At 32.9% G+C, this 27,985-nt stretch overlaps 1 protein-coding gene across 11 annotated transcripts in view; it reads right to left on the reverse strand.

The window, feature by feature from the left end:
- LOC309809083 (sodium channel protein type 1 subunit alpha) overlaps nucleotides 1-27,985 on the reverse strand; it is a gene marked incomplete at both ends in the record, with an annotated part of 86,232 nt that overhangs the window by 16,385 nt on the left and 41,862 nt on the right. For all 11 annotated transcript variants that reach the window (XM_082629813.1, XM_082629804.1, XM_082629812.1 and 8 more), the window contains 4 exons: nucleotides 3,732-3,854; nucleotides 7,626-7,799; nucleotides 9,573-9,727; nucleotides 11,508-11,628. In XM_082629813.1, coding sequence (XP_082485939.1) covers nucleotides 3,732-3,854; nucleotides 7,626-7,799; nucleotides 9,573-9,727; nucleotides 11,508-11,628 — 573 coding nt within the window. The remainder of the gene's footprint in view (nucleotides 1-3,731; nucleotides 3,855-7,625; nucleotides 7,800-9,572; nucleotides 9,728-11,507; nucleotides 11,629-27,985) is intronic.

Raw genomic sequence — 27,985 nt, forward strand, 5'->3', positions numbered from 1 at the left:
GAATGAATTGTCTTTGAACTTCAAATCAATACTACTCATGGATTGCAATGTTTCTTTAATCAAAATACTGAAAAACTATGTGAATAAAAACCAAAAGTAGGCAAAGTAGAAATCACACATTTTAAAGTATGAAGAAGAGTAATAGAGTCTTTTTTAAATCTAATGTCTGCATTTGTGTTGTGGGATTTAATTATGGTAATTATTTTTGAAAGATATGATACATTAATTATCCAAACAAAAATTCCAACTTTTTCTCTCCCTCAAAAATAAAAACTGTCCTCATTGCACATTATTCCCAAACTTTAAGAATAAACAAAATGTAGATTTATTTTTATTTATGTTTTCACTATGATATTTTCTAAGATACTAAAAGGTTAGTTGGGAGTGATGTAGTCTACGAAGTAAGTTTATGCATTAAATTCTATCTTAATACACATAATAAGATGTTTTATTTCTAGGTGGGTGTTCTAGTCTGTATAATTCAAATAAGTGGGTCCTTTCATATTTACTTTTCTTTATTTAAAACACAAATCACATGTGCTTACTCAACTCTTTCTTAATATATTTTTGCTTTGTTATATTTGAAAAATAACCCCTATAAACTTACACTTAATAAAGTATGAGAATGATCACACAATCAATACCAGTTTTATGAAACTTGGAATACTGCCCCCTAGCATCTGCTCACACATGTCAACAAGGCAAGGAAGCCACTGCCGGTATCTTGATGTCAATTTTCAGGCCCCGGACCAAAGTAGAAAATAACAAGTGTTATTTTAAATGCCTCAAACAGTATCATCATCTTGATAAGTTAAAAACTTCACGCAACCATTCTAAACCAGGGTCCCCAACCCTCACCAATCAGATAATCTCCCCATAAATGGATAACTCAGTATACACACATCTAAATCATATTGAGTGAAACTTAAAAGATATCAGCAGTTGAGGTTCAAATCCACAGAGGGTAAATTCACAAAAGGTATTTTTCTCAAAAGAAAATTTAAGACAATTGAAAATAGGGGATTAGAATGTAAATACTGTATTTTCCTTACTGTGGTGTGATAGTACCCTTCCCAAGCCCTCCCTCATCCCACTAACACAAAGTCACAGTGAAAGGATGAAAGGAAGCAAAAGGGGTAATACAGTACCCATAATAAAGGGCTGAGGGGCGGAACCAGCGCTCCACCCCATCCAAGTTGGAGCAAGATTATCCTATATAAAATAGAAATATATAGTTTGTTATTAGTTAGAAATCTGATATGACAGAACATTTGGTGTTACTTTTTGTATATAATGCTCTCTGTCTGTTTACCTATCAATCATGTCTTGAGTTCTTTTGAAAAAGAAGGTATTTAAGATTTCCTAGACAAGGAAATTAAAAATACAAAATTTATTTTACTTAAGTTATCCATGACATCAATTCACTCAGTTCAATTTTACAAGTTGAAAATTTGGACTGGAAATTTGAAATACAATAAATGTTTCAAAGCTGTCAGCCAGAAATGTGCATAGAACATGCAAAACATAAAGGGCAGAGTGATGATAATTTATTTCTTAATTTCTAACTTCTTATCAAGCACATGCTTTATTTGGTAATGTTGCACTAAAGCACATGCTTTGAAGAAGTGACAAAACAAAAATAAAATGAGCCTGATTTACGCTTTGACATAGCTATTGTGATTTTATGCTGCTAGGGAAAAGAATAAAATGAGAGTTTCTGAATATATTCAAAGCTAACTTCCCAATTATAATCATCATTATTATTTCCATCCTCACCATCATCCATGATTATATTGTTTACAAAGTCAAAAGTTGCAAATACCAGAAACAAAGAAACAAAAATAGAATAAATAATCAGGTTATTTTGTCTCTACAATGCCAAATACATGTTGAAATCATCAGCCATTTTAGGGTTGTATATATGCTGTCATTAAGAGGCAAGGACCATATTCATAAATCTGACAATTTAAACGATTAATTCATCTTCTATCAGCATCTATAAGGATTTTGTTTTTAAAACTCCAAGTTTCAAAAATTAGCCTCTCCTTATAATATAAAAAGCATTATTGATCAAAATTATAGATAAGGTTATTTCTGTAAAAATTAAAGGCCCACAGGGTCAATATTGTTATGGAAATAAGGTGTTAAATATGAAAATATCTGGCCATTTGACTCATGGATTTAATAAACTTCCAAAAGGTCAAATTTGAAATAATTACAACAGCTCCAAATGTTTAGCATTGTTCAGATTTCAGAAAACTTTTCGAATGTATTACTTTGATTTAGCAGAATCAATCAAATGTTTTCCAAAAAAATCAAAAAATGTTTAAGTAGAATGTATAAAAATTATATTTTTCTCCAGAACTGAAACTACCAGTCTAAAACAAAAGTGACATTTTAATTGGAAAATAAACTTAATTTTCACATATCCTGAAGAGAATTTCCAATAACATTTTAGTAAACTTTGAGGATCTCTGTGAGAAATAAAATAAGACCGTATTATATTGTGTTAAATTGTTTCTAGTGAGGAAACATTTTTTTATAGATGTTAGGGAAATTGCAGAAGTCTTCAATTGAAGATTTCATAAGATAGTCTTATGTTCTTAAAAGGTGACATTTATAATAAATTTTATTTTAGAAGAACGCATAAGGCTATCAACAAACTAGAAAATGCAAATGTAAGTCTACAATATAGCTTGGTTTCTATAAACATAACGAAATCTTAGGCAGCAAAAGAGCAATGTTTTTTCTGTTGGAATCACACTTAGTTCAGCAGCTTTGTTTTAGTAAAAGGAAATTTGATTAAAACAAAGAAACTAAATTTTTATGTTATACATCTTATAGATTAATGCTTCATATTTTTAAAAAGGCATGGAAAATAACAAGTCAATAATGGCAAATTTTTTAACCTGTTATGAATCCTAGGGAATGCCGTAATATTTCCTTAAAAGGAATAATATAAAATTTTCTGACTCATATAAATGATATTTAAGTTATGGTTAATTTATGAATCATCTATGGTAATGAGTCAAAATTATATTTTCTATTCATTATGTTATAAAAGTTTAAATTCATTTTCATGAAAAATTGTGCAGATTTATATATAATCTTTAAGTTGATATTGCCATTTATATAAATTAAGAATATTAATGCAGTTATAAATTGAAGCTATATTAACATAACTTAAAAATTTTTTTAAATTCAGTTAATATTTAATATCTACCCTTGAATACATTCAAATAACACAAACTTTGGCATTGTACAGACAAAATTTTGACAATTAAAAATTTTTTTCCTTTACTCTTATATTTAGGCACATGTATGATTCATATTGTTTTCAATACAACTCATTAAGTACAGTTTAGACCACCACAAATGAGAAGCACATGATGTAGAATTCACTTTAGTTGATTATTATCATCATCATTACACACAGTACTTTAATAGTGCATCTGTTTTTTTGTGTACAGGTTTGTAAGGAAACTCCCAAAATGGATTAGGAAATAAAGTCATTTTAATGAGCAAGGCAGATAAATGATATTATATCATTTCAAAGGAGGCCTAAGTTCTCTTGCATATCACCTAGAAGTAAATATGCAACAGATAAAAGGAAAAAGTAGCAATTTGCAAGGATTTGCCATTCCTTTTGCATGCATGAGTTTTCCTTTTTCAAAATTTACTTTAATAATTTTGGCTCTATACAATATTTCAGATTCTTTCATTTTCCTTACCCTCATCCCTTCAAAACGTGATAAGGCTCTTAGAGGTCTCAGAGCTCTTAGTGTCCTGAGAGATTTGATGGCGCCAAGTTCTGAGTAACCCAAGGCATTTGCTGTTAAACTGACCAATGAAACCTGCACACACACAAAAGTAAATAAATAGAATCATTGTCATTCAATTTGTAGTTACTATGTAATACAATAATTACAATTTTAAAAAAATTTATTTTATTGAAGTATAGTTACTTACAACATTGTGGTAATTACAATTTTTGTTTATAATTACTCAGAAGATGAATGGCTACATATTTTCAGTAAACCTTTTAAAATTTTAAGGAAAAATTTTTAGTTGCATGCAAAGAAAGTAGCTTTCATGATGTTAATTAAAAACTAGTTGAATAAACAAATTAAATGCCATGTGATTTATTAACTACTTTATTAACTACTCAGTTAGTTAGAAAACCTAAGTAAAAATTGATTTTAGAAAGGAAGAAGTCCAGGTATAGGAAAATGTCATTGATTATTCTTCCTTTATTTTATTAAGTTGCTGCTGAATTTAGGGCTTTGCCAATGGTTAGTAATAAAATATAAAAACTGTTATTGTACCAGAAAAAGCAAGAAATATCTATCCTGTGTTGGTATTTTCAACTAATTATAACTGATACCCATAGAAATTAATGCCCTGTCATATTAATTTTGAGGTTGATTATTTGAAGATGAATTTTTGTTGTCTTGCTAATACTTTGTTTTCACTTATCTAAAGTTTATTTCTATGTAAATAATATAACTTAAAACTAATTCCATCATGAAACTTACTCAAAAATTTTATACTAATCTAGAGCTTCTGCCATGGTACTTGGTCCAAAATCGCCAGTCAATAAATGTTTACCAAATAAAGAAATAAATAAACTAACTTCATTTGCATGAAATATGCAACTAAAACTAAGAAATAAAAATTTTAGATGTGCAATTCTCTAAATAAAGACCAAAACTCTGCATCCAGAGTTAGAATTTCTTTGGTTTGAGAATAGCTGATATTGGATAGTTCCAAATACACTGGATACTATTTTTGCAAAATTTTCTATGTTTAAGTGTATTAAGTTGGCTTATGTTTAATATGCTTTTTAGTTTACTTGAGATGTGCTATAATTCCTTTTGTATTTTTTTAGAGTGATACGCTGATCCTTATGAAATAATTAAAATAGAACTGTGAAAAATAAAAGTATTATTATTACAAAACTATAAAATTCCCTTCAGAATTATTTTCTTAAAATATTTCGGAAATGGCTATTAAAAACCAACTCGTAATAATAAATAAAATCATCATTCTTCCACTAAAAAATTCAGACATGGAATAAGCATAATAGAGAAAAGCAAAGCTCAGGAATTTTCAAAAGGATTAAATTATATTTAGATTTAAAGCATAGTGTGAAAAATTATGAGCAGTTGAAATATGATATAACTTCTAATGCTTGAAATCTCAAATATTAGAAACTTTTTCTCTTTGTGACATGCTGAAGCAATTATTCTTTTGAGGTTTCTTTCCTTTTTTTATTGAGGTATATTTGATTTACAATATTATATTAGTTTTAGTTGTACAACATAGTAGTTCAAAATTTTTATAGATTATACTCCATTTAAAGTTATTATAAATATTGGCTATATTCCCTGTGCTGTATAATACATCCCTGTAGCTTATTTATTTCATACATAGTAGTTTGTACCTTTTAATCCCCTACCCCTATTGTGCCCCTCCCCCATTCCCTCTCCCCACTGATAACCACTAGTTTGTTCTCTATATCTGTGAGTCTGTTTCTGTTCTGTTATATTGATTAGTTTGCTTTACTCTTAGATTCCACATATAAGTGATAACATACAGTATTTGTCTTTTCCTGTCTGACTTATTTCAGGTCCATCTGTGTTGTTGCATATGGGAAAATTTCATTCTTTTCTATGGCTCAGTAGCATTCTATTGTGTATATATGAATATATATATATATATATATATATATATATATATATATACACACACACACATATATATCATATCTTCTTTACCCATTCATCTGTTTGTTTGTTTTTTTACAGAATATTGGGCAGGAGTTAATTAATTAATTAATTTTTTTTGCTGTGTTGCATCTTCGTTTCTGTGCGAGGGCTTTCTCTAGTTGTGGCAAGCAGGGGCCACTCTTCATCGCCGTGCGCGGGCCTCTCAGTATCGCGGCCTCTCTTGTTGCGGAGCACAAGCTCCAGACGTGCAGGCCCAGTAGTTGTGGCTCACGGGCCTAGTTGCTCCGCGGCATGTGGGATCCTCCCAGACCAGGGCTCAAACCCGTGTCCCCTGCATTAACAGGCAGATTCTCAACCACTGCACCACCAGGGAAGACCCCATTCATCTGTTGATGGACACTTAGGTTGCTTCCATGTCTTTATATTATTATAAATAATACTGCTGTGAACATTGGGGTGCATGTACCTTTTCAAATTAGTGTTTTCATTTTCTCCGGATATATACCCAGGAGTGGAATTTCTGGATCGTATGATAGTTCTATTTTTAGCTTTTTTAGAAACCTCCATACTGTTTTCCATAGTGGCTGCACCAATTTATATTCCCACCAACAGTGTACAAGGGTTCCCTTTTCTCTACATCCTCGCCAATATTTATTTGTGGTCTTTTTGAAGATAGACATTCTGAAAGTTGTGAGGTGATACCTCATTGTGGTTTTGATTTGCATTTCCCTGATGATTAGCAATGTTGAGCATCTTTTCATGTGCCTATTGGCCATCTGCATTTTCTCCTTGGAAAAAATTCTATTCAGTTCTGCCCATTTTTAATTTAGCTGCTTGTTTGTTCGATGCTGAGTTGTATGAGCTGTTTGTATATGTTGGATATGAACCCCTTATCACCCTTTTGAGGCTTTTTTCAATTCACTCATTTCATAGTAACACTGTTAAGCTTTTCAAATAGCTCTGGGTTTGCCTTTTTTCAGAATTAAAGAGATATAATATATATGCATGACCCTTAGTTCTAGAAATATTTTCTATAAGAAATCTGCATAGTTCTGCTGAATTATCATCTTTGGGTAATAAAACTGTTGCCTATGAAGTTTGTAATATTTTGAACACACTTTTCTAAAACTGAAATTATGCCAAACTTATAACATATAACATGATGTTTACCTTTAACAAATCTCAAAGGCAGCCACTTGTTTTGGGTAGATGAAATATTAATCATTAGGTTTACAAACTCTGTGAAGGGCTGTTGGTACATTACAGGCTTGCTGCAAATCTATAGTTACACTGGGGAAGCTCCCCATCACAGGATGAAGTAGAGTTTTTCACTACACCCCATACATCTTACTTCCTATAATGGAGTTATAATCTATATAATCTACTCTTTAAACATATCCTTTAAAAACTTTGAGAAGATCAAAAAGAATTTTTAAAAATTGACATTAGCTTCCACCATCATCACTGTTTATTGAATGTCTTTAACTCTGTATGCACTAATATCATCATTTTACAGAGTCAAAAGCCAAGTAAGTTACTCAGTGGCACACAACCAATCAGTGGTGGGGCTGGGATTCAAGCTCGACTCTGTCTGATTCACAACGTAAATAATTTAAACATACCCTATTTCACCACTCTCCCTACAAAGTTCCGATACGTTTTTTCCCAGCTTTTTCTTCTAGATAACCACCACAAATCCCATCCCCCCGTGCTAAATCAGTATTAAATTAGCTTATTTCTTACAAAAACTACACTATTGTTCAGTGAATTAGTTTAGCGTCTACTAAGTAGCATATCCTGTCAGTACAACAGAGTGATCAAAGATTCACTATTTTAGAATTAGTTTATAGATAAAACAAATTACCTTGAATGGAAGATAAAGAGGAGGATACTTACATCAACAATTAAGAAGTCTAGCCAACACCAGGCATTGGTGAAATATGTCTGATAGCCATATGCCACCCATTTTAGAAGCATTTCCAGAATGAATATGTAAGTGAAAACCTTATCAGCATATTCCAACATTGTCTTGATCGTCTTTCGCTGATCAATATATATATCCTCAAATGCCTATAAAGAAAAGTTATGCATTTTAGCTTTCTGAAACTATTATGCTATTACAACTATTATAAGCTATTTTTTCTGACCACATATAAATATCTTTTCCTGATTTTATATATATGACACTTCATTGGAATAGGAGGGTAGAGGAAGAGTAGCTATTGCTGTCTTTTCTTTATCTCAAAGATCTTTTAATGAATCAGGAGAAAAGTTATGCTCTCTATTGATATAACTGGAAGGAAGAAGTAAAAGCATAACTCTAATGAATTAATTTGACTTGTTCAGGAAATAGTTCTTGATGTCACATCTTGATGCTGCTACCCTAACTTGAAGTTATTTATTCCTTTTGTTTCATATCTTTTGCTTCCTCCTGTTGGCTTTTTTAATTTTTATTTTTTGCCATAGAAAGGAGGTTGAAGAAATAAAAAGTGAAGGCTTATATTTTTCATAAAGCAGAAATTGTAATTGATCATCACATTGCCTACTTTTACTATACAGTTAAGTTCATTTGTTCCCTTTGTCCCCTTCATTTTGTTGATAATTTATATTTCTCAGCAAAGATATGGTGTGACAAGGATGGTAAGATGAAACTACTTCTCATTTAGACTCTAATATGTATTCTTCTTCTAATATGAACCTCACTTGATATTTTATATCTAAGTATATATTCATTTAAATGGTGAAAAACTATTTCTTGTCTAAAGTGGCATGTAGATAAAATTTATTTCATCAGAGAAATATGCAGAAAAATATAGGCCTGTGTTAGAATTATACACTTTTAAGTTAAAGAAAACTAAGTAATTGTGTTTCAATCAGGCAAGTTTTATCATCTTTCCATCCTTTAACTATCTATCTGTCTACTATCTATCTATCTATCTATCTATCTACATCTATCTTATGGCTTAAGTAGTCTATTTGTGTCAGCATTTTCCTAAAATGCTATCTATATGCTATACTTTATATTTTTGTAAATGATTTTCATATAAATAGAAATTGATTCTGATGAACACTTTTATATAGAGAGAAACCAGTCCTTAAATAATCCCTTAGGCACGCTGCCCAATATTTATTGTTACCAATATCCATTGTTCTCTGAGTAGCATAAGAACAGTGGACCCAATTCAAAATGGACAGAGAAGTGGTTCCTAAGGACTTTTTGACTGTCCATAAAGAGATAATAATATCATTCATAAACAAAATTCATCAGAACTTAGAAGTTATATATACCCAATCACAGGACTTTACAGTAGTTGCCATGCTTACTTTCTTGTTAAAATATGAGTAATTAAATACTCATGTTCTTTGGTTATAACGAATAAACTAGAGGGACAAATTTGGGGGGTACTTAATAATAAGCAAAAATTAATAAATAGCTTGTTAGAAGTATATGTATACCTAATAAAAGTAAATCCAGAACTGCATAGTTATACATTGTATATAGTCTGTAAGAATGAAGTGGGGTAATTAAAGATGCACTGGAGATGGGTAGAAGGGTGGGTGGGTGGGTATATGGGTGGATGGGTGTATGGATGGATGGGTGTATGGATGGATGGATATAGCGATGCACGTATGTTTAAGGAAGAAGACATAAATGGAGATAACAGTTTGGGGGTTATCAAACAGAGGTGATGGCTGATTCCACGGAAATGGATGTAGAATGAGGGTTCAGGAAAAATAATGCATTGGATAATAAAACAATGCTACAGAAAGGATTAATAAGTCATTAGTATTAGGTGATTCTAAGACTTGGCATTATAGCACCTTTGCTTAATATTCACTCACCAGAGCACCACTACTAAGGAGAATCATGAAAACAATGAAGGTCTCAAACCAGTTATGTTCAACTATTCGGAAACACGTTCTTCTCAGGTTCCACCATTGTTTTCCTCTCCCTTCCTCCACACTAATTTGACAACATTTGAATCTTTGTACACAGCCTGCAAGTATAATGTTCAAACAGGAGTAGGTAAATAACTTCTGCTGCTTCAATGATGTCCCGGATTCACCTTCTCATTGCTACTGCCATCTCTATCTTGCTAGGATAACTCTCTAAGCCTGGAGTATAAGAGCACATCTATTAGCAGAGTGAAGTTGTGAAAATTATTCAGCCTCTTTAAATGGTTCCCTGTTTTTTCTGACCCAACTGCTATTATCCAAGAAAGAACGTTGTAAAGTACAAGTACATGTTAAGTAGCTTTGCCTTGTACTATATCATCCTATTGCACTTTGTTGAAGTCACTCTAGGAAAGGACTTCAAAGTGAAATTAATAATAAGCAGAAAATGTCCCTTTTAAAGAGGATGCAGAGTAATAATATTGTTCTCACCCAACAATGCTGTTTATCACTGTTTAGGTTCTCTTATGGTGCTCCTAGAAGAGTTTATATAACTTTCAAGATGAATTTAGTCCACTAAAATGTGATTTGCATAGTCCTGCTTTGATTTGGTGTTGCCTTCCCTATACTGCTTTCACTCACTCTAACAAGAATTAAATCAACAGGAACCATAATGGAAAAGAATATAAAAAAGAATGTATATATATAAAGCTGAATCACTTTGTTGTACAGCAGAAATTAATACAACATTGTAAATCAACTATACTCCAATAAAAAAATTAAATTAAAAAAATAATTAAATCAAGAGAAATTTGTGAGCACCTTTGTAATCACCATAGAGGATATTTTTAAAAAAAAAAGAAAAAAGAAAAAGAGAAAAAATGTAAAAAGGTACAGAACATGGACTTGCCCCCAGAAAACCTACAATCTGGTTTTTAAGAACAGATATAAACAAAAGAACCTTGCCTCAAGTCAAAAAAAAAAATCAGGTATGCTTGAAGAAAAGGGAGAAAGGAGGGGAAGGGAAAGAAGGGAAGGAAGGAAGAAAGCCAGTAAAGATACATATAACAGTTCAAAAGAGAAAGAGAAGAACCCTCATAAGATAATACATGATTAGTTATCAGGTGAATTAAAGTGTATCTTTATTTATAGCTGTTCAGAGGAATAAGAAGTTTTTTCCACCATGGTTGGATGAAGGTAGTTCTGAGGACTTTGAGTGATGTGTATAATTTATACAGGAAAAGATGGAGAAGATATATATCAGGCCTATGAGGAAAAAAAATCACAAAATAGAGAATATGCAAATATATTCATATCTTCAAAACTCAAATTCCCAAGAAACTCAGACCATGGGAAATACTAATCATGAAGAAAACAAAGCTCTTAGACTTATTCTCCATATTGTGCCAGGCTAAACTAGACACTGTGCAGGAATCAGGTATTGGGCAGTGCTTATTTCTTGTTTTACCCAGCAAGCGCTGGAAAATAATGATTTTGTTAAAAAAATACGTTTGAGCATTTGCAACTCATTTGACTTTAATAGCTAAAAAATTATTTCTAAAGTAAATTTTGTGTATGAGAATTTTGACTAGTGTTTAAGATGCCAACTTATTGTGAAATCACCATTTTATTTGAAATATTATAAATTAGTCATTAGTTCTGATTACATTAAAATATTTTTTCTCCATGTTCATGGTCCCTTATACATAATAGGCAGATATAACCAAAACATAACGTGAGATTTTAAATCTGTTGGCATATAAGAGGTAAGTGAAATAGATAGACTACAAAGTTCTATTCTGAGTGGTTCATTTTGGGTGATCAACAGCTAAAAAAAACTGCACTCTATAAAGGGAAGATTAACATGAAGATCATGTTCTTTACCTTCGGTGAAACAGGCTTCAGGTTCAAGGGTTTCCTCGGGTTCCACTACAGGCTGTTCCTCGGCAGGTGCTCCAATGTCTACAGTGCTGCCTTCGGATGAGCTACTGCTTTCATTAAGTTTCTGAGCATGAGATGGACATAAAAAGTAAATCACTTTAATTTTGGTACCTAAGAAATAGCCTAGCAAGAAAGGATTAGTACAATGAACTGATTCTGGATTCTCCTTGAAATGAAGAGATTTTAAGATTAGAGCAAAAAAATGATTGAATAAGAAGGGGAAATAAGGAAATCATCTATGGTAACTCCTTTACCATAATGTGCAATGTATGAAGTCAGACTGCTATGTTATGAAGTTACAAACGGCCATCAGAAACATTTACTAAGCAAACCACTGTCCTATGAATTAGAGAAGCCCCAGAGGGAGGGGTGGGAGAGGGGAAGTTAGTGATAATCATTATCACTTTACAAATGATAAAATTAAGGTTTAGACAGGTTAAGTAACTTGTCTAATGTCATATAACCAACAAGTGAGAAAGCCAAGATTTGATGGAATTATTCCTGAGCCCAAAGCCCATGCTCTGACTTCTGTGCAACCACACTGTTTCTGAAATAAAAGAAACAGTGTATTCACATGCTTATAATTCTTCCATCAATTTAAAAGTGGAAATAATCCATAGAAAAGCTATCAAGATGAGTCTAACAGATGAAGAGAATCTACCATTCAATCTTGAAGTGAAACACAAAAACAAAAACAAAGGCACCTTGTTTATAACATAAACCAATAATGGAATTTTACATAATACATATATTCAGTGTCTTCATGAAAATTATTTCATCAGATGCAAAAAACTAACATTTGGGTATGTGTAGACATGAGTTCTATTTAATCTTTGTTTACAGTAATTATGCCAAATGAATTATATACTTGTTATAAAGCAAATGTCATAATAGTAACTTAAGCACAAGCAATAATAAAACATTTTGGTATAATGTTACTTTAACTCACAGAGAAATTTTTTTTAAATACTGTTTGAAAAGTCTTTAACATTTCTGGACAAATCCAGCTTTTGCTTATCACAGTTCTTCACACATAGTGCTAAATATCAGGCTCCATATCAAACTTTGTATCCATTACTAAATATCATTATTGGTGACCCAGATTTCAGTTTTCCAATTAGCAACTGTGAGTACTGATGTGAACCTAAAATAATATAAAATTAATTTGTTTATGTCTACTTATTGCCTCCCTAAATATCCTCCCCTGATGTGGCTTGCCTAGATGATGATAAAATAAATTGATACCTTTTTTAATGTATAGTTACTCCAGGTCTTACTGGGTCAGACTTTCTCCAGATGAGAGCTGTTGCCAATATAACCAACTTTATTCTTAAGAATATTCTTTAAAATTATCTATTCTTGTCTTATAACCCAACTTTGTAATATGTTACCAGTTACTCTACTTCTAAGCATATTTTCCCTTTAATGCATACAGTTGGGAATCAATCTACATTTTTGAAATTTTAAAAGGATATAAAAGATGATTAAATGCCCATTATTAGCACTCAGTTGGAAGATGTGCTCCTGGAAAGTTCCCAGGTATAGACAAGTGATCCTCTAGATGTTTACAAATTAATTTCCAAACACATCTTAAGCAATGTAAGTATATTCCATGATCTGCCTGGACTATGGCAGGAAAGTAGAAGTGTGCCCAGTGTCACTTAAACTCAGCATGCTCTTAATTAAAGACGTCTTTTTTTTTTTTCCTATCCTAAACCTACTTTTTAAACCAAGTTCCTGATTCCGATTCTTTGCAATATCATTCTTTCAGCACCTAGACTCAAATCTCCTTGTCTTATTCATTTCAAATATTGACAGTAAAGTCATTTAATTCTACCTTTGAAATAACTCTTCTCTCAGTTTCATCTTCCAAATTCTTATGAACTCTCTGTTGACTACTGTCACTTTTTTTTTGGCAGCTATAAATAATAAGTTCATCCTTATTCTCGCCTCACCTAATTCTAGACCTTTGTGGAACACAAAGCCTGACTTATGCTACATGCCCAATAAATATTTGGTAAATGAATGAATACCTCTGTTTCAGATATTACTACCAAATGAAATTTCTGTCTCCAACTTAGCTTTCTAACCAAATTTCCCAAATATATCTTTCACAGAAGCTGTCCTTTAGTCAAGGTGAACTTCTTAATGTTCTCTGGCTTTTGCTTATAGTGGCTTTTGCCCATCATTGTGGAAGAAGAATAATTACTCTCTCATCTTCACCACTTTATCGGCACAATTCTTTTGGCACATACTTCTTTTTATTTAGCCCACCTCCATACTAACTGACTTACCAAGCTAACGATGCTTGGCATTTTCTCTGTAGAATACAATGACTGATGCCGGTGGCGTGCTGATATTTTCTCAGGAGGTGGGCTACACTCTAGTACACCTGTGCATCTCTTCTTCCACCTGGTGAATTGTGTACTTATCAAAAATAAGTTTTGTTTGTGTTCAAATCAACCTGTACTATTGTAAATTAATGTAACTACAGAATTTACTCTTGCATTTGATAAAATGAGTTTGAAAACAAAGTTAGTTATTGTATTCATAAAAACTAAGTTGAAATCATTGCATAAACTTAATAAAGACAAATCTCTCATACATATACAAACACATTAAAAAAACATTGTAAAATTAGGCGTGAATAATTATTTTTAAAAAGGGGTATCTAGGGACTTCCCTGGTGGTCTAGTGGGGGGCACAGGTTCAATCCCTGGTTGTGGAGCTAAGATCCCGCATGCCATGGGCGTGGCCAAAAAAATGGGGGGGATGTATCTGGGATATAAATTTCTGGAAGGATGCTAAATTCAGGTTGCCTTATAAGGTTCTTTAAAATCTTTGTCCTCTTTGAAAAACCTAAACTGGACTCATAGATGATGAATTACAGGTGTGGCTCATGCTAAAGTGATGATGCAGAACTGCAAACAATGAACCCAGACTGGAACAAGAAGCCCAAAGGCACATTTTAATGTAAGTATGTATCAATTTTCAAAATGAAGCAGTTTAATGTTTGGGATTGGAAGGAGTTTGTATACATTTCAGGAATGGGACATGATTACAGGTTCGAGTTTTAAATTTAGTATTCCTATCTGGTTTAAATAACTCCCTAAAGCAACATTTTGCAAAAGAAGCCTGGTAAACCACATCCTTGCTGACCCTCTTGATAGACCCTGATTCTCACACTAGTGAGGGAAACCTGCCCCACCTTTGTCATACTGACATCAGATAAGATGACAAGTGAATGTTAGAAAGACCAAACCACAGGCAAGTAGGCTCAGGCCAGTTAAAATACTCTAGATAAATTATGCTAACCAGAGAAAAAAGTTACTGTTTTTTCTATAAGTCCATACATAATGTAAACAAATAGCATTAGTATGAAAAAGAAAAAAAAAACACACAAAATGAAATAGATACAGAAGTGACTGAGCTGAAATGTGCCTAGGCAATGCACGGGAGGAAACAAGCATTTTGACTGATGAGCTAAATAAAGAACATTAATAAGTAAATTTAAAATTAAATAATTAATGTATTAAATAAAATAGATTAAAATACATAAAAAATTAATAAATTGAACTCTAGCTTATTGAGTCATTGGCATCATCTTAGGATTCTGCTGACAACACTAAAGTTTGTGTGTTTTATTGATTTTTTTCCCCTAAGAACCATGTGCTATACTAATATCATCTGCTACATTGATAATTCATTAATTTCTCTTTATTTATGTTCCCTTTGTTTTGTTGTTCTTTTTCTAATTTCTCAAACTAAGTTCTTTGTCATGTTCTTTCATCCTTTCTTGATCATCCTTGTTAATAGTAAGACATTCAATGACTGCTTGGTCCAATTTCATAGATTTTGGAAGAAAAAGTTCTTACTGTTTGGGAGGACATTTTTAATTTTTCAAGTGGTTATATTTTTTCTATCATTTTATTATTAATTTCTCATTTGACTGCATTGTGATTAGCTAATAACCCTATATGATATCTTCTATCTTGAATTTATTGGTATAATAGCCCTACAATGTCTGCTTGTTTGAATTTATTGAGACTTACTTTGAAATTTGTATAAAATATATCAATACCATGGGCCACTGAAAATAAGAATTCTCTGTACATATAATTTTTGAGATAACATACATTTATAACATTTTTGCTATTTATATTACTCAAATTATCAGTGTCCTTATTTAATTTTTCTTTGATTCATCACAGACTAAAAGAATGGTATTAAAACTCTCACAACCAATATACTTTTATCAATATATTCTTATATTTCTCATTGTTGAAATCAAAGATGATGCGGTTCTGAGTTCTTTATTTGGTTGGAGTAATAACACTATTACTCAAAAAGGGAAGAATTTTTAGATGTATGGAAAGAGTTCATCTCTATATTAGCACATGAGATATGAATTCAGATAAAATACTAAATAAATTGGATAACAGCAAAACTAAAACATTCTCAAATAAGTACTTGTATTGATTTAAAAACCAGTAAGGACAATTAATTTTTCCTTTTTTTTGTTCTTACATTGAAATATAATTTTATTTTGAAATTCACCATTCACATAATAAAGCAATTGGTTTTCATGGTCTTTGAGATTAATAGACTATTTAAATATCCATTTTAATGTCTATTAAGTCATTAATCAACCTTTAATTTACTAATTTCCAAATGAGCTAGTTCATTTAAAAATATGTATATTTTCACATGTAACTCTCAATAGCTCAATTTCTGTAAGGACTTATATTGTCCATGTATTTTTGGCAGGCTGACAATAAGTGAGCAGAGAGAATGCAGGAACCACAGTGTATCTGAAGCATCCACTTTGCCTTGTACATCAGGGCATTCAATAACCACTTAATAACTACAACCCTGATGGGAAGAGCATTTTTCCTCCTCAATGGATTTATGCAACATTTCATGCTTTTTAAAAATGTTCTGTACTATAGTAAATGATTTTGACCTTGAGGGTGAAGCAAAACAAAGGAAAGCAAATACTACACTCCACAATATTTCTTTAGGTAAGTGATTAAATGGTTTTTTTTGTTGTTGTTCTCGACTTGATCTTAGGATGTTTATACTTTTATTTCAGACTTGGTTTGTTACAGGAAGCTTATTTATAGAGTTTACTAGAAGTTCAATTTATAATGTGATAAAAATATTTAAAAATAAATCTGGAATTTAAGGGTTAAAAGGATACAGAATATGTGTGTATATATGTGTATACACATATACATTTTTTATTTCTGAAAAAATACATATTTTAAAAGCAACGCATATACTATTTTAAAGGTGGAAATTTTACTGTTATATATATATATATATATACATATTAACATATATATTTAAGATATATATATCTTAAATCATACATAGTTGAGATGCCAACGACCTTAAAAATATTAGTATTAATATTTCATTGTATACACTGTGCATTAGTAAATATTTCTAGTGTACACTAAGCATATTAAAAATTAAAATGACTTCTATTAAAAACTCTCAGCAAGGCAAAAATATAATATCAAAGGAACAGACTCTGTACTGAGATTTAGCATTTCCACAGAGCACTTAGAAAAGTCAAATATTAACTCATTAATTCCCATATCATCCCTACAACTCAGATGATTTCTTCATCGAGCTTTACATTGGAATGACAATCTTTGGTGGATTATTCATATTTAATAAATATAAAATTTTCTTATTAGTTGTGAAATCTACTGTTATTCAAACACTTGCCTAAGGTAGGGGTAAAGGTGAAGAAATACAGCTCTGATATACTCTGAATTCTGCTTTAAAGTATGTCAAAAGTGAATTTTTATATAGATGATTAGCTATAAAGGAACAAAGGAGGTATAACCTCTCATCACATAATGGGCCAAGAGAAAATTATTGCGATTGCAAATGAATTAGAAGCAAAAAATTGCAAAATTGCATTTATAATTCCCAAGCTAGAAAGCAAAATTGTAAACCAAATAATTTCCATTGTTAAATTTATTTTGCTGAATGAGTGCAGAATCTCTAATATTCTTTTGACATTAATTTTTAATGTTAAATGATAACATATTTAACAAATATTTTTAAAGTGTCTACTGGATAGGGGAACTGTATAACTACAGTGAAAGGGTGCAGAGTTCTCTTTTGAGTCAGACAAGCTTGGGTTTGAATCACAACGACTGGTTTTATGGACTTTAGGCAATTATCTTGACCTCCATAAGCTGAAGTTTCTAATTTGTAGAATGATCCCTACTTTACATGGTTGTCATAAGGATTGAACAAGATAACACGTGGAATATGTCATTTGCTTACTGGATACATGGCAACAATTTCCGTAACAGTTATAGTTTGTAATATGTGTAATTGCTGATATTTGATCTTTTCAGCTAAAAAATATTAGGATATGCTAAACATCAAAATTAGGACCTGAAAAAATAAAATAGTTAATATAATAGGCCCAGTACCTAATGGGCTCAAAATAAGACAAGACAAGCAACAACTGCTACACACTATGATAGGGTAGGTATAGGGTATTTTGAGAGCACCACCTAACTCAGTCTAAGAAGAACAGGGTAGAAAAAAGTGACATTTGGGGCCAGAAGGATGAGTTGGGGTGGGAGTGAGTCAGGTGAAGAAATATGGGGTAAGAGAATATCCCAGATAGAGGGAACAGGAATGAAGATCAGAACCTGATAAAGCATGAGGAGTTTTAGGAAACAAAAGATCAGTGTAGTTGGCTGGGGAGGGGTGGGAAGTACTATTACATGAGGCTGGAAAGGTCAGTAATGGTCACTTTTGCATGGACTTGTAGGCCATGTTAAGAAGTATAGATTGGGAGCAATGGGCAGCTCCTGAAAGGTTAGAAAGCCTAGAGAGCTATGGCCAGATTTACCTTTTAGAAAGAGCACTTATCATTATGTGGGAACTGGACTAGTGAGGAGAATATGAATGTGGGGGCCCTTTTTGGAGGCTGTAGCAGTAAAACTGAGAGATGATGGAGGTCTGACATCGGGTGGAGGTGGTGGGGATGCAGAGTAGATAAAGACAAGGTAGCATTGGTTGTACCTGGTGATCAATTAGGTGTAATAAGGGAGAGGGAGTTTGGGTATCCGTTGGCTAGATGGTAGTACTCTTCATGGAGAGTAGTTGCCATCTCACAGGGATCATGGTCCTGAGGATCTATACAGCTCAAAACAAGGAAATAGGCAAGGGCTGAAGGGACACTCCTAGTCAATACCCGGATGGGACTCTACAAAGTGTTCCCTGAGCATCTGTCAGGCAATGATACAAAAATTCTGACTGTTTTCTTTTCTCCTCCATCTTCCTTCCTCCCTGCCCTCTCCCCAGGGAGGAGAAGCTTTATTAAAGATTAAGCTGCTAACTTAATTTGACTTAGGAATAGGCTTGCTTAGCTTATTCTATCTGTACACTTTCAAAAAATATAACTGATAAAAATGTACTCAGGAAAAGTAAGATTAACTTACATGATGCCAATTAACATTGATCAAGCACCTCATTTGTGCCAGGTACAGTGCTAGTTACTAGAAGTACAAAGGTATATATGACCACAGTTCTTGTTCTCAAGTTGCTCACAAGATTAGTAAGTAGGATAGACAGAGAAATAGAGTGCAATATAGACATTTCATGTTATGCAGGTAGTAATTCCACTTAGGGGAATCTCAGAGCCTTGCCCAGAATAAGAATTGCTAGGTATCATGAGCAACAAACAACAATATGTTTGAGTGAATAAACTGACAGTGTCTTGAAAGACAACTCAAAGTTCCTTTTTTTGTTTTGCTAGATTTTGCAGAGAACGACAGGGATAAGAAGAGAATTTCTAATAAGAAATTATGGAGTCAAAAGGTATAAACTTCATGGAACTATGTGATTAGAACCGAAATAAGTCAAGAGATATTAGACTGAAATAGGTGAAATAGATTTTCTCAAGACCATCAAGTTGCTCATGATAAAGACTGCCCTTCTCCCCGCCATGGAAATGTGTTTCAGATGGTAATTCTATTGATATTGGTGAAATAATAGGATGAGGAGTGGGGGGGGATGGTCAAGATTGGAAACAGATTTAGGAGATAAAATCTACAGGATTTGGCAGTAAATTTGATGAGGGGCTTCCAGTTAGAGAAGTTGAGAAGGACTTCAGGCTTCTTGTAAGCTATTTGAGAAGGAGACCATATGGTTGGGAGGAAAGTAGCTTGGACTTTTGTAAGCCAGGGAATGACGACTCTTAAAGAATTAGGAAATGATGCAGATATCAAGTAAAATAGGGCCACTGAACTTGGCAATTAAGAGAACACTGGTGATTTTTGAGAGAGAAAAGTAAAGGTGGAAACCAGAGATGATGCTTTAAGATGACTGAGCAGTGGAAATGGGAGACAGCAAGCACGTTATCTTTGAAAGAAGATCAGCAATGAATTCAAGGAAGAAATTACAAAAGAAACTTAAGAAAGGGATAAAATCAAAGGAATAACTTTTAAAATTTACATGATTTTATTTTATTTTAGAATGAGAGAGTCTTGACCATTTAAACAAGCTTGTGGTAAGGGCTTAGAGAGAAGAAGAAACTGTAATACAAGATGGAGGCAAAACCTGCCGTATCAGAGACCATGAGGTAAAGAGACAGTATAGATAAAAAAGTGTGGAGGCGTATATACCTATCTCCCAGTAGATTCTTTTTTTTTTATGTCTACCAGTTTATTAAAAGATATGATAAAGGATACAGATGAAAAACTAGATAAAGAAATACATAGGGCAGGGTCTGGGAGGGTCCTGAGCATAGGAGCTTCCATCCCCATGGAGTTGAGGTGCGTCACCCTCCCGGTCCCAGTAGATTCTTAATATCCCCAGATATGTTGTCTGACATTTTTCTACAGGGAAAATTGTTATCATGATGTTTGTAAACTTGGATATTTGCAAAAGTCTTGGTATATATCCATTTGATTCAAGATTAATCAACGACTTCCTATTCTTATTTCTTTATTTAACACACATTTACTTACTATATGCTAGGCACTGTGATGGATGTGGGCCATACTGTGTTATATGAAATAAGCTTAATTCCTGTTCTTATGCACATTTTAAAACTGACTATTGTTTACATAAGGCATTCACTGTAGACCTTTATGTGGTAGCACAAATTTAATTTGCTGATATTCAGCAATGTACAACAGGTTGAAAATTATCATGTGTTCTTCAATCTATATCATGTACAGTAAAGATAAAAGTATTAAATGAGAAAATATCGGCAAAGCAGTAAGTAAATATTATTTTAACACAGGTAATATCATTGGGAGGACAAATGGGATCTAGAATTAACTATTCATTACACATTTATTCATTCATTTAATAAACATTTTTTATGTGCTGCGGACTTAAGGTGAGTAAGACATGGTTGGTGTTTTCCCTGTTCTCAAAGACTTCATAAGCTAATGATGTAACCATAGAAGTGCTTCCTAATTATTTGGAAGAATCTTATAGGTAGAATTAAACTCAGAAGGTTATCTTCCTAAAGCACAACTTTGAGTAACCATAGTTTCTAAGAATAAGCGCTCTGTAATTAGGAGAACTCCACAGGTCAGAAGCAGATCAGTCTAAATTACAGGCCAGCAGAGGAGGGAAAGGTCCCTCCAGGACTGAGGGAGACTGAGATTATCCTGGCTATACCATTAACCTGTGCCCAGTGATGAGGGCTTGGTAGTCAGCACCAACTCTACAGTGGATACCTATTCTTAGGTCTTCAATAAACAGTGTCATTCATTTCAAATAGAGGTCAGAGATAGTACCCTTTTAGACATTGTTAAGGAAATTTAATGTAACGGTTCAGAACATACACTGTAACTGACAGCCTGGATTCTAGGTCAGGATCAATCCTTACTATTTGTGTGACTTTGGCAAGCTACTTAAACTCTTTGAGTTCAATTTCCTTATCTGTAAGTTTGGAATAATAGTATCTGTCTCATGGTGTGAAGACTGAGTGACATAACACTACATGTAAAGCCCTATAAACAGTGCTTTGCCCATGCTGAGCATCCAACAAATGATACCTGTTACTAACATGAACTGTATACAAAGACTCGAATGACATTTTTACTCACTCTGGAGTTCACTCATTGCAAAAACAAGTGTATTTTTTCCTAACTACTTTAATAATATGTTGTTTTTATTCCAAAGAGGCCTAAGATTAATAATTCATTTTAAAGGTATTTATTTAAACAGATTAGAGTAGTAATTTCGCTATCAGTAGCTATCACTACCTTATGTTTTTTGAGTCCTTTTAACTTCTAAACAGCTTTTATATCCTCATAACATTCCTATAAGCACCTCAGAACAGATGTACTCCTATTATAAATTAGGAAACTGGATAATATAGAGTTAGTGATTGCCCATAATAGAGCTAAGACCACCAGACTCTTAGTCTAGTATTCATAAAAATCAGCCCAAACTCAAAAAGATATTGAGTTCTTATTATGCATCCAACATTACAGTAGGTGCTTCAGAGGATTAAAATTATATAAAACACAATTCATTGCCAAAACAACTTACTTTCTAATTGGGGAGATATGACTTTGTCTTTTGCATAGTCTCAGCAATTTTTCCCGGCTTTCAAAACTCCTCAAAATCTGTCCAAGCCTCCATTCTTTACTATTATTTTTCAGTAGAAACCCATATTTCTAGCTATTTATTTCCATGAGTCAAGAAACTTTCTGAGGTTTTAAAAACAATACTTTAAATTATTTGAAGGTTGAGGTCCATTGGGACTTAAAAAGGTGAGGAAATGTGACCCATGCTATGCCTTTTCTGCTTTTGGGGACCAAAAGGGGGAAAGTATAGAAAAGATAGCTCTCAAATTTGTCCTGGAATGGGGGACAGTGATGCATGAGTATGTACCTTATGGAGGAAGTAAAACAAGTACCAGCCTCCATTTTACAGTGTTTCTTCATATCAGTCTATTCTTGGTTTCCTGGAAACAGACTATCCGCTCCTTGCTTATGCCTCTACTTTCAATTAGATTTTATGTCCCAGCAACAGCAAACTGCTAATTATTTCTAAACACACTCTATGCTTCATAGTTCTAGGTTTTTGCTCATTTATTCCTTCTCACTGGAATGCCCTTCAGAAAAATAGTTTTTTTAATATTTTAAATGAGTTAACCATTATCAAGAATTTAATGAAAACAGTTTAAAAATTAGACAGAAAATACAAAATTTATCACTCTCTCCAGATAAACATGTAAAACAGTTTATGACAGAGGGCAGAAGGCAAACAGCAAAAAAGGACAAATAGTAGAATATGTTACTAGTAATTCTTAATAGAAAACTTACCAAGAACAGAGTGTTGGGAATGCTAATAGTAATAATAACAATTTATTGAATACTTACAATTTGCTAGACACTGTGCTAAGTTCTTTACATTTACTATCTCATTTAATAATATTCCCCCAAAAGTAGGTGATTTTATCCCCATTTTTGAGATGAGGAAATTGAGGATTGGATAGTCAAGTAAGGTCACACAGTATGTGGCTAAAATAGAATTATATAACCCAGTATTTGGCTTCAGAGAATACTCCATTACCAACAACTTTATAATTATAGCCTCACATGTCTAAAAACAAATGCTTCAAAAATGGATAATAAACTATGAGCACTGGTAATTTTAACCCAAGGCACTAATATAATTTCAATAATGACCATTGTAGATAAGACTCATTATTGAAATTCAGGAATGGAAACATTAATATATTAAAATGGAATAGGTCAAACAGAGGTCATGACAGGTAATATTTTTAGTCAATAAGGTATGTCCCAGTATGGAAATGCATATTTAAAGGTTGAAAGTTGTCTTTCTAAAATGCAAATATATGTATGTGTGTGGATACATGTATATGTGTGTTTGTATACATATATATTTATGAAGAGAGTCATCTTTCTAAATGCACATATGTATATATATAAGCAGAATCATGGCTCATTTGTATCCTTCATTATCTAATACATTCCTTAGCACATGGTAACTGTTGAATAAATTAAGGTAGGCAAAAGAATAAAGGACAAAACAGAAAAATCAAAATGGCAAAGCTACTTTAACGTATTACAGGCTGTATTCATAATGTAGAATAAAGAATCTTCATCTTTTGGGGTATTTATTTTTAGTTTAATTCCACTAAAAGCAGAGCATCTCATGATTTGTACCTTGCTTTGATGAAGCGAGTACTATGTAAGACTAGGGGAGCAATGAAGAGAAACAATTTTGTATGGGTTTATTTCTAACCAAAAAGGAAGACATGGTAAAGGAAAATTGGGACAATATAGTAATCTATAAAAGAATATTTATAGAAAACCAGATTCAAAAATGAATGAAAGAAATTGAAATGTAATGCGGATGAATAGAAGTTTCAGTATTTAATATAAAAATATCAACTAGATGAGAAACAACTGTATTTCAACAGCAATTCATGGGAAAAAAATAAGGGATTATTACTTTCCTTGAAGCCCAATATAAATTGACAAGGTGAAATGTTTAATGAAGATAAAAACAACAAAGTTCAATATTAGATTGAATCGAGAGAAAAATGGAGTCTGGATGATGGGAAATAAAACTATATTTTCAAGAATGCTCTCATCAGAGTAACTGTGATGAATACCTTCAAACTTCTTCTATTAAAAAGAGTTAAATGAGCTGGAAAAGTTTGATTTGAGTGCCTACTTTTTACCAAAAATGTACAAGTATATACGTTGCAACATAAAAGGAGAGACATACATGCATATCAGTGGTTATAATAAAATAATATGATACTTTGTAAGATGCATGAGCCTACAGCATGAGTTGTTTATTACCCACACTTTGTGACTTATATCTCTGGGAACCAAAAAAGAAGCCACACATTCTGCCTAGGGTCAGGAAGACTCCATGATCACTACCTTTAAAGAGCTGAAACAGCGTTTCTTACACTTAAGAACTCCTTAACTTCAGGCCCGACACCCATGGACTTAGTGGTTGTACTCTATTAGAAAAGCAGTGCATTATAGTTCAGCACAGGCAACAAAAGCTTCACTTGCTAGTTCTTCCTAAATGTGCAATGTGCTCTGATATCATTATTTTATTAAATTAAAAAAATTTTAATTAATGGTACAATAAATTGGTTTATCAACTCTTACTGGGTTATGACTCATAATCTGAGGAACAGTGCATTAAATTATCTCTAAAGTTTCTACTGAACATTTAAATTTTCAGTTAATGCAGTGTTTGAAGATATAAAATGACAGAGTATGAAGAAATAGAACTTTCTCCAGTGGTTCAGTGGATGATCACTGCTTTTAATAAAGAGATCAGTGTTCCTGTTAGCCCTGATCAATACGAATAAAAATGTATGAGTATAAATTACGTCAAATTTTTGCAGAAAAGTATTCATTATGGATGGTTTTTGTAATAAAATAGTTTTGAGTAATGAAAATCTCGCAACAAACAAAAGTCCAGGACCAGATGACTTCACAGGTGAATTCTACCAAACATTTAGAGGAGAGTTTACATCTATCTTTCTCAAGCTATTCCAAAATATTGCAGAAGAAGGAACACTTCCAAACTCGTTCTATGAGGCCAGCATCACCCTGCTACCAAAACCAGACAAAGATGTCACTGATTAACATAGATATAAAAATCCTCAACAAAATATTAGCAAACCAAATCTAACAATACATTAAAAGGATCACACACCATGATCAAGTGAGATTTATCCCAGGGATGCAAGGATTTTTCAATATCTGCAAATCAATCAATGTGATACAGTACATTAACAAATTGAAGAGTAAAAACCATATGATCATCTCAGTAGATGCAGAAAAAGCTTTTGATAAAATTCAACATCTATTTATGATAAACCCACTTTGTAGAGAGTTAACACATCTCAACATAATAAAGGCCATATATGACAAACCCACCGCTAACATCATACTTAATGGTGAAAAGCTGAAAGCATTTCGTTTAAGGTCAGGAAGAAGACAACGATGTCCACTCTTGCCACTTTTATTTAACACAGCTTTGGAAGTCCTAACCATGGCAATCAAAGAAGAAAAAGAAATAAAAATAACCCAAATTGGAAAGAAGTGAAACTGTCACTGTTTGCAGATGACATGATACAATACATAGAAAATCCTAAAGACACCACCAGAAAACTACTAGAGCTCATCAATGAATTTGGTACAGTTGCAGGATACAAAATTAATATACAGAAATCTGTTGCATTCCTATACACTAACAACAAACTACCAGGAAGAGAAATTAAGAAAACAATCCCATTTACCATTGCATCAAAAAGTATAAAATACTTAGGAATAAATCTACCTAAGGAGGCAAAAGAACTGTACTTGGAAAAAGAAATTGAAGAAATTGAAGATAACACAAACAGATGGAAATATATACCATGTTCTTGGATTGGAAGAATCGATATTATTAAAATGATCATCTTACACAAGGCAACCTATAGATTCAATGCAACCCCTATCAAAATATCGATGGCATTTTCCACAGAACTAGAACAAATAATTTTAAAATTTGTCTGGAAACCCAAAAGATCCCAAATAGACAAAACAATCTTGAGAAAGAAAAATGGAGCTGGAGGAATCATGCTCCCTGACTTCAGATTATGCTACAAAGCTACAGTAATAAAAAAGTGTGGTACTGGCACAAAAACAGACACATAGATCAATGGATAGAGAGCCCAGATATAAACCCACACACTTATGGTCAATTAATCTATGACAAAGGAGGCAAGAATATATAATGGGGAAAAGACAGTCTCTTCAATAAGTGATGCTGTGGGGCCTCCCTGGTGGCGCAGTGGTTGAGAGTCCGCCTGCCGATGCAGGGGATACGGGTTCGTGCCCCGGTCTGGGAGGATCCCATATGCCGCGGAGAGGCTGGGCCCGTGAGCCATGGCCGCTGGGCCTGCGCATCCGGAGCCTGTGCTCCGCAACGGGAGAGGCCACAACAGTGAGAGGCCCGCATACCGCAAAAAGAAAAAAAAAAAAAAAAATAAGTGATGCTGTGAAAACTGGACAGCTACATGTAAAGAATGAAATTAGAAGATTCTCTAACACCATATACAAAAACAAACTCAAAATGGATTAAAGAGCTGAATGTAAGACTGGATACTATAAAACTCCTAGTGGAAAGCACAGGCAGAACACTCTTTGACATAAATTATAGCAATATTTTTTTGGATCTGTCTCCTAAAGCAAAGGAAATAAAAGCAAAAGTGAACAAATGGGACCTAATTAAACTTAAAAGCTTTTGCACAGCAAAGGAGACCATCGACAAAATAAAAAGACAACCTACTGAATGGGAGAAAATATTTGCAAATGATATGACCAATAAGGGGTTACTATCTAACATATATAAACAGGTCACGTAACTCAACATCAAAAAATACAAAAACAAAAAACCAACCAGATTAAAAAATGGGCAGAAGAGCTGAATAGACATTTTTCCACAGAGGAAATGCAAATGGCCAATAGGAACATGAAAAGATGCTCAACATCACTAAATCATCAGCGAAATGCAAATCAAAACCACAATGGGATATCACCTCACATATGTCAGAATGGCTATCATCAAAAAGAATACACATAACAAATGTTGGTGAGGATGTGGAGAAAAGGGAACCCTTGTACACTGTTGGTGGGTATATAAATTGGTGCAGCCATGTGGTATGGAGGTATGGAGGTTCCTCAAAAAACTAACATTAGAACTACCACATGACCCAGCAATTCCATTCCCAGGAATATATCTGAAAACAACAACAACAAAAAACTAATTTGAAAAGATACATGCACCCCAATGTTCATAGCAGCATTATTTACAATTGCCAAGATATGGAAGCAACCTAAGTGTCTGTCAACAGATGAATGGATAAAGAAGATGTGGCATATACATATAATGGAGTACTACTCAGTCATAAAAAAGAATGAAATTTTGCCATTTGCAGCAACATGGATGGACTTGGAGGGCATTATGCTAAGTGAAATAAGTCAGAGAGAGAAAGACAAATACTGTGTTATATCACTTATATGTGGTATCTAAAAAATGCAAAAAACCTAGTGAATAAATGAAAAAGAAGCAGACTCACAGATATAAAGAACAAACTAGTGGTTACCAGCGAGGAGAGGGAAGAGGGGAGGGGCAATATAGGGGTAAGGGAGTAAGAAGTACAAACTATTAGTCCAAAAATAAGCTATAAGGAAATATTGGACAACACAGGAAATACAGCCAATATTTTATAACTATAAATGTAGTATAACCATTAACAATTGTGAATCACTATTATATTGTATACCTGTAACATATAATATTGTCCATCAACTATACTTCAGTAGAAAAAGAAAAACATGTTTTAATGCAACAGATAGCATGTAGTAGTT

This window comes from Mesoplodon mirus (genome assembly GCF_964341445.2).
Source record: "Mesoplodon mirus genome assembly, chromosome: 8".
NCBI lineage: Eukaryota > Metazoa > Chordata > Mammalia > Artiodactyla > Ziphiidae > Mesoplodon > Mesoplodon mirus.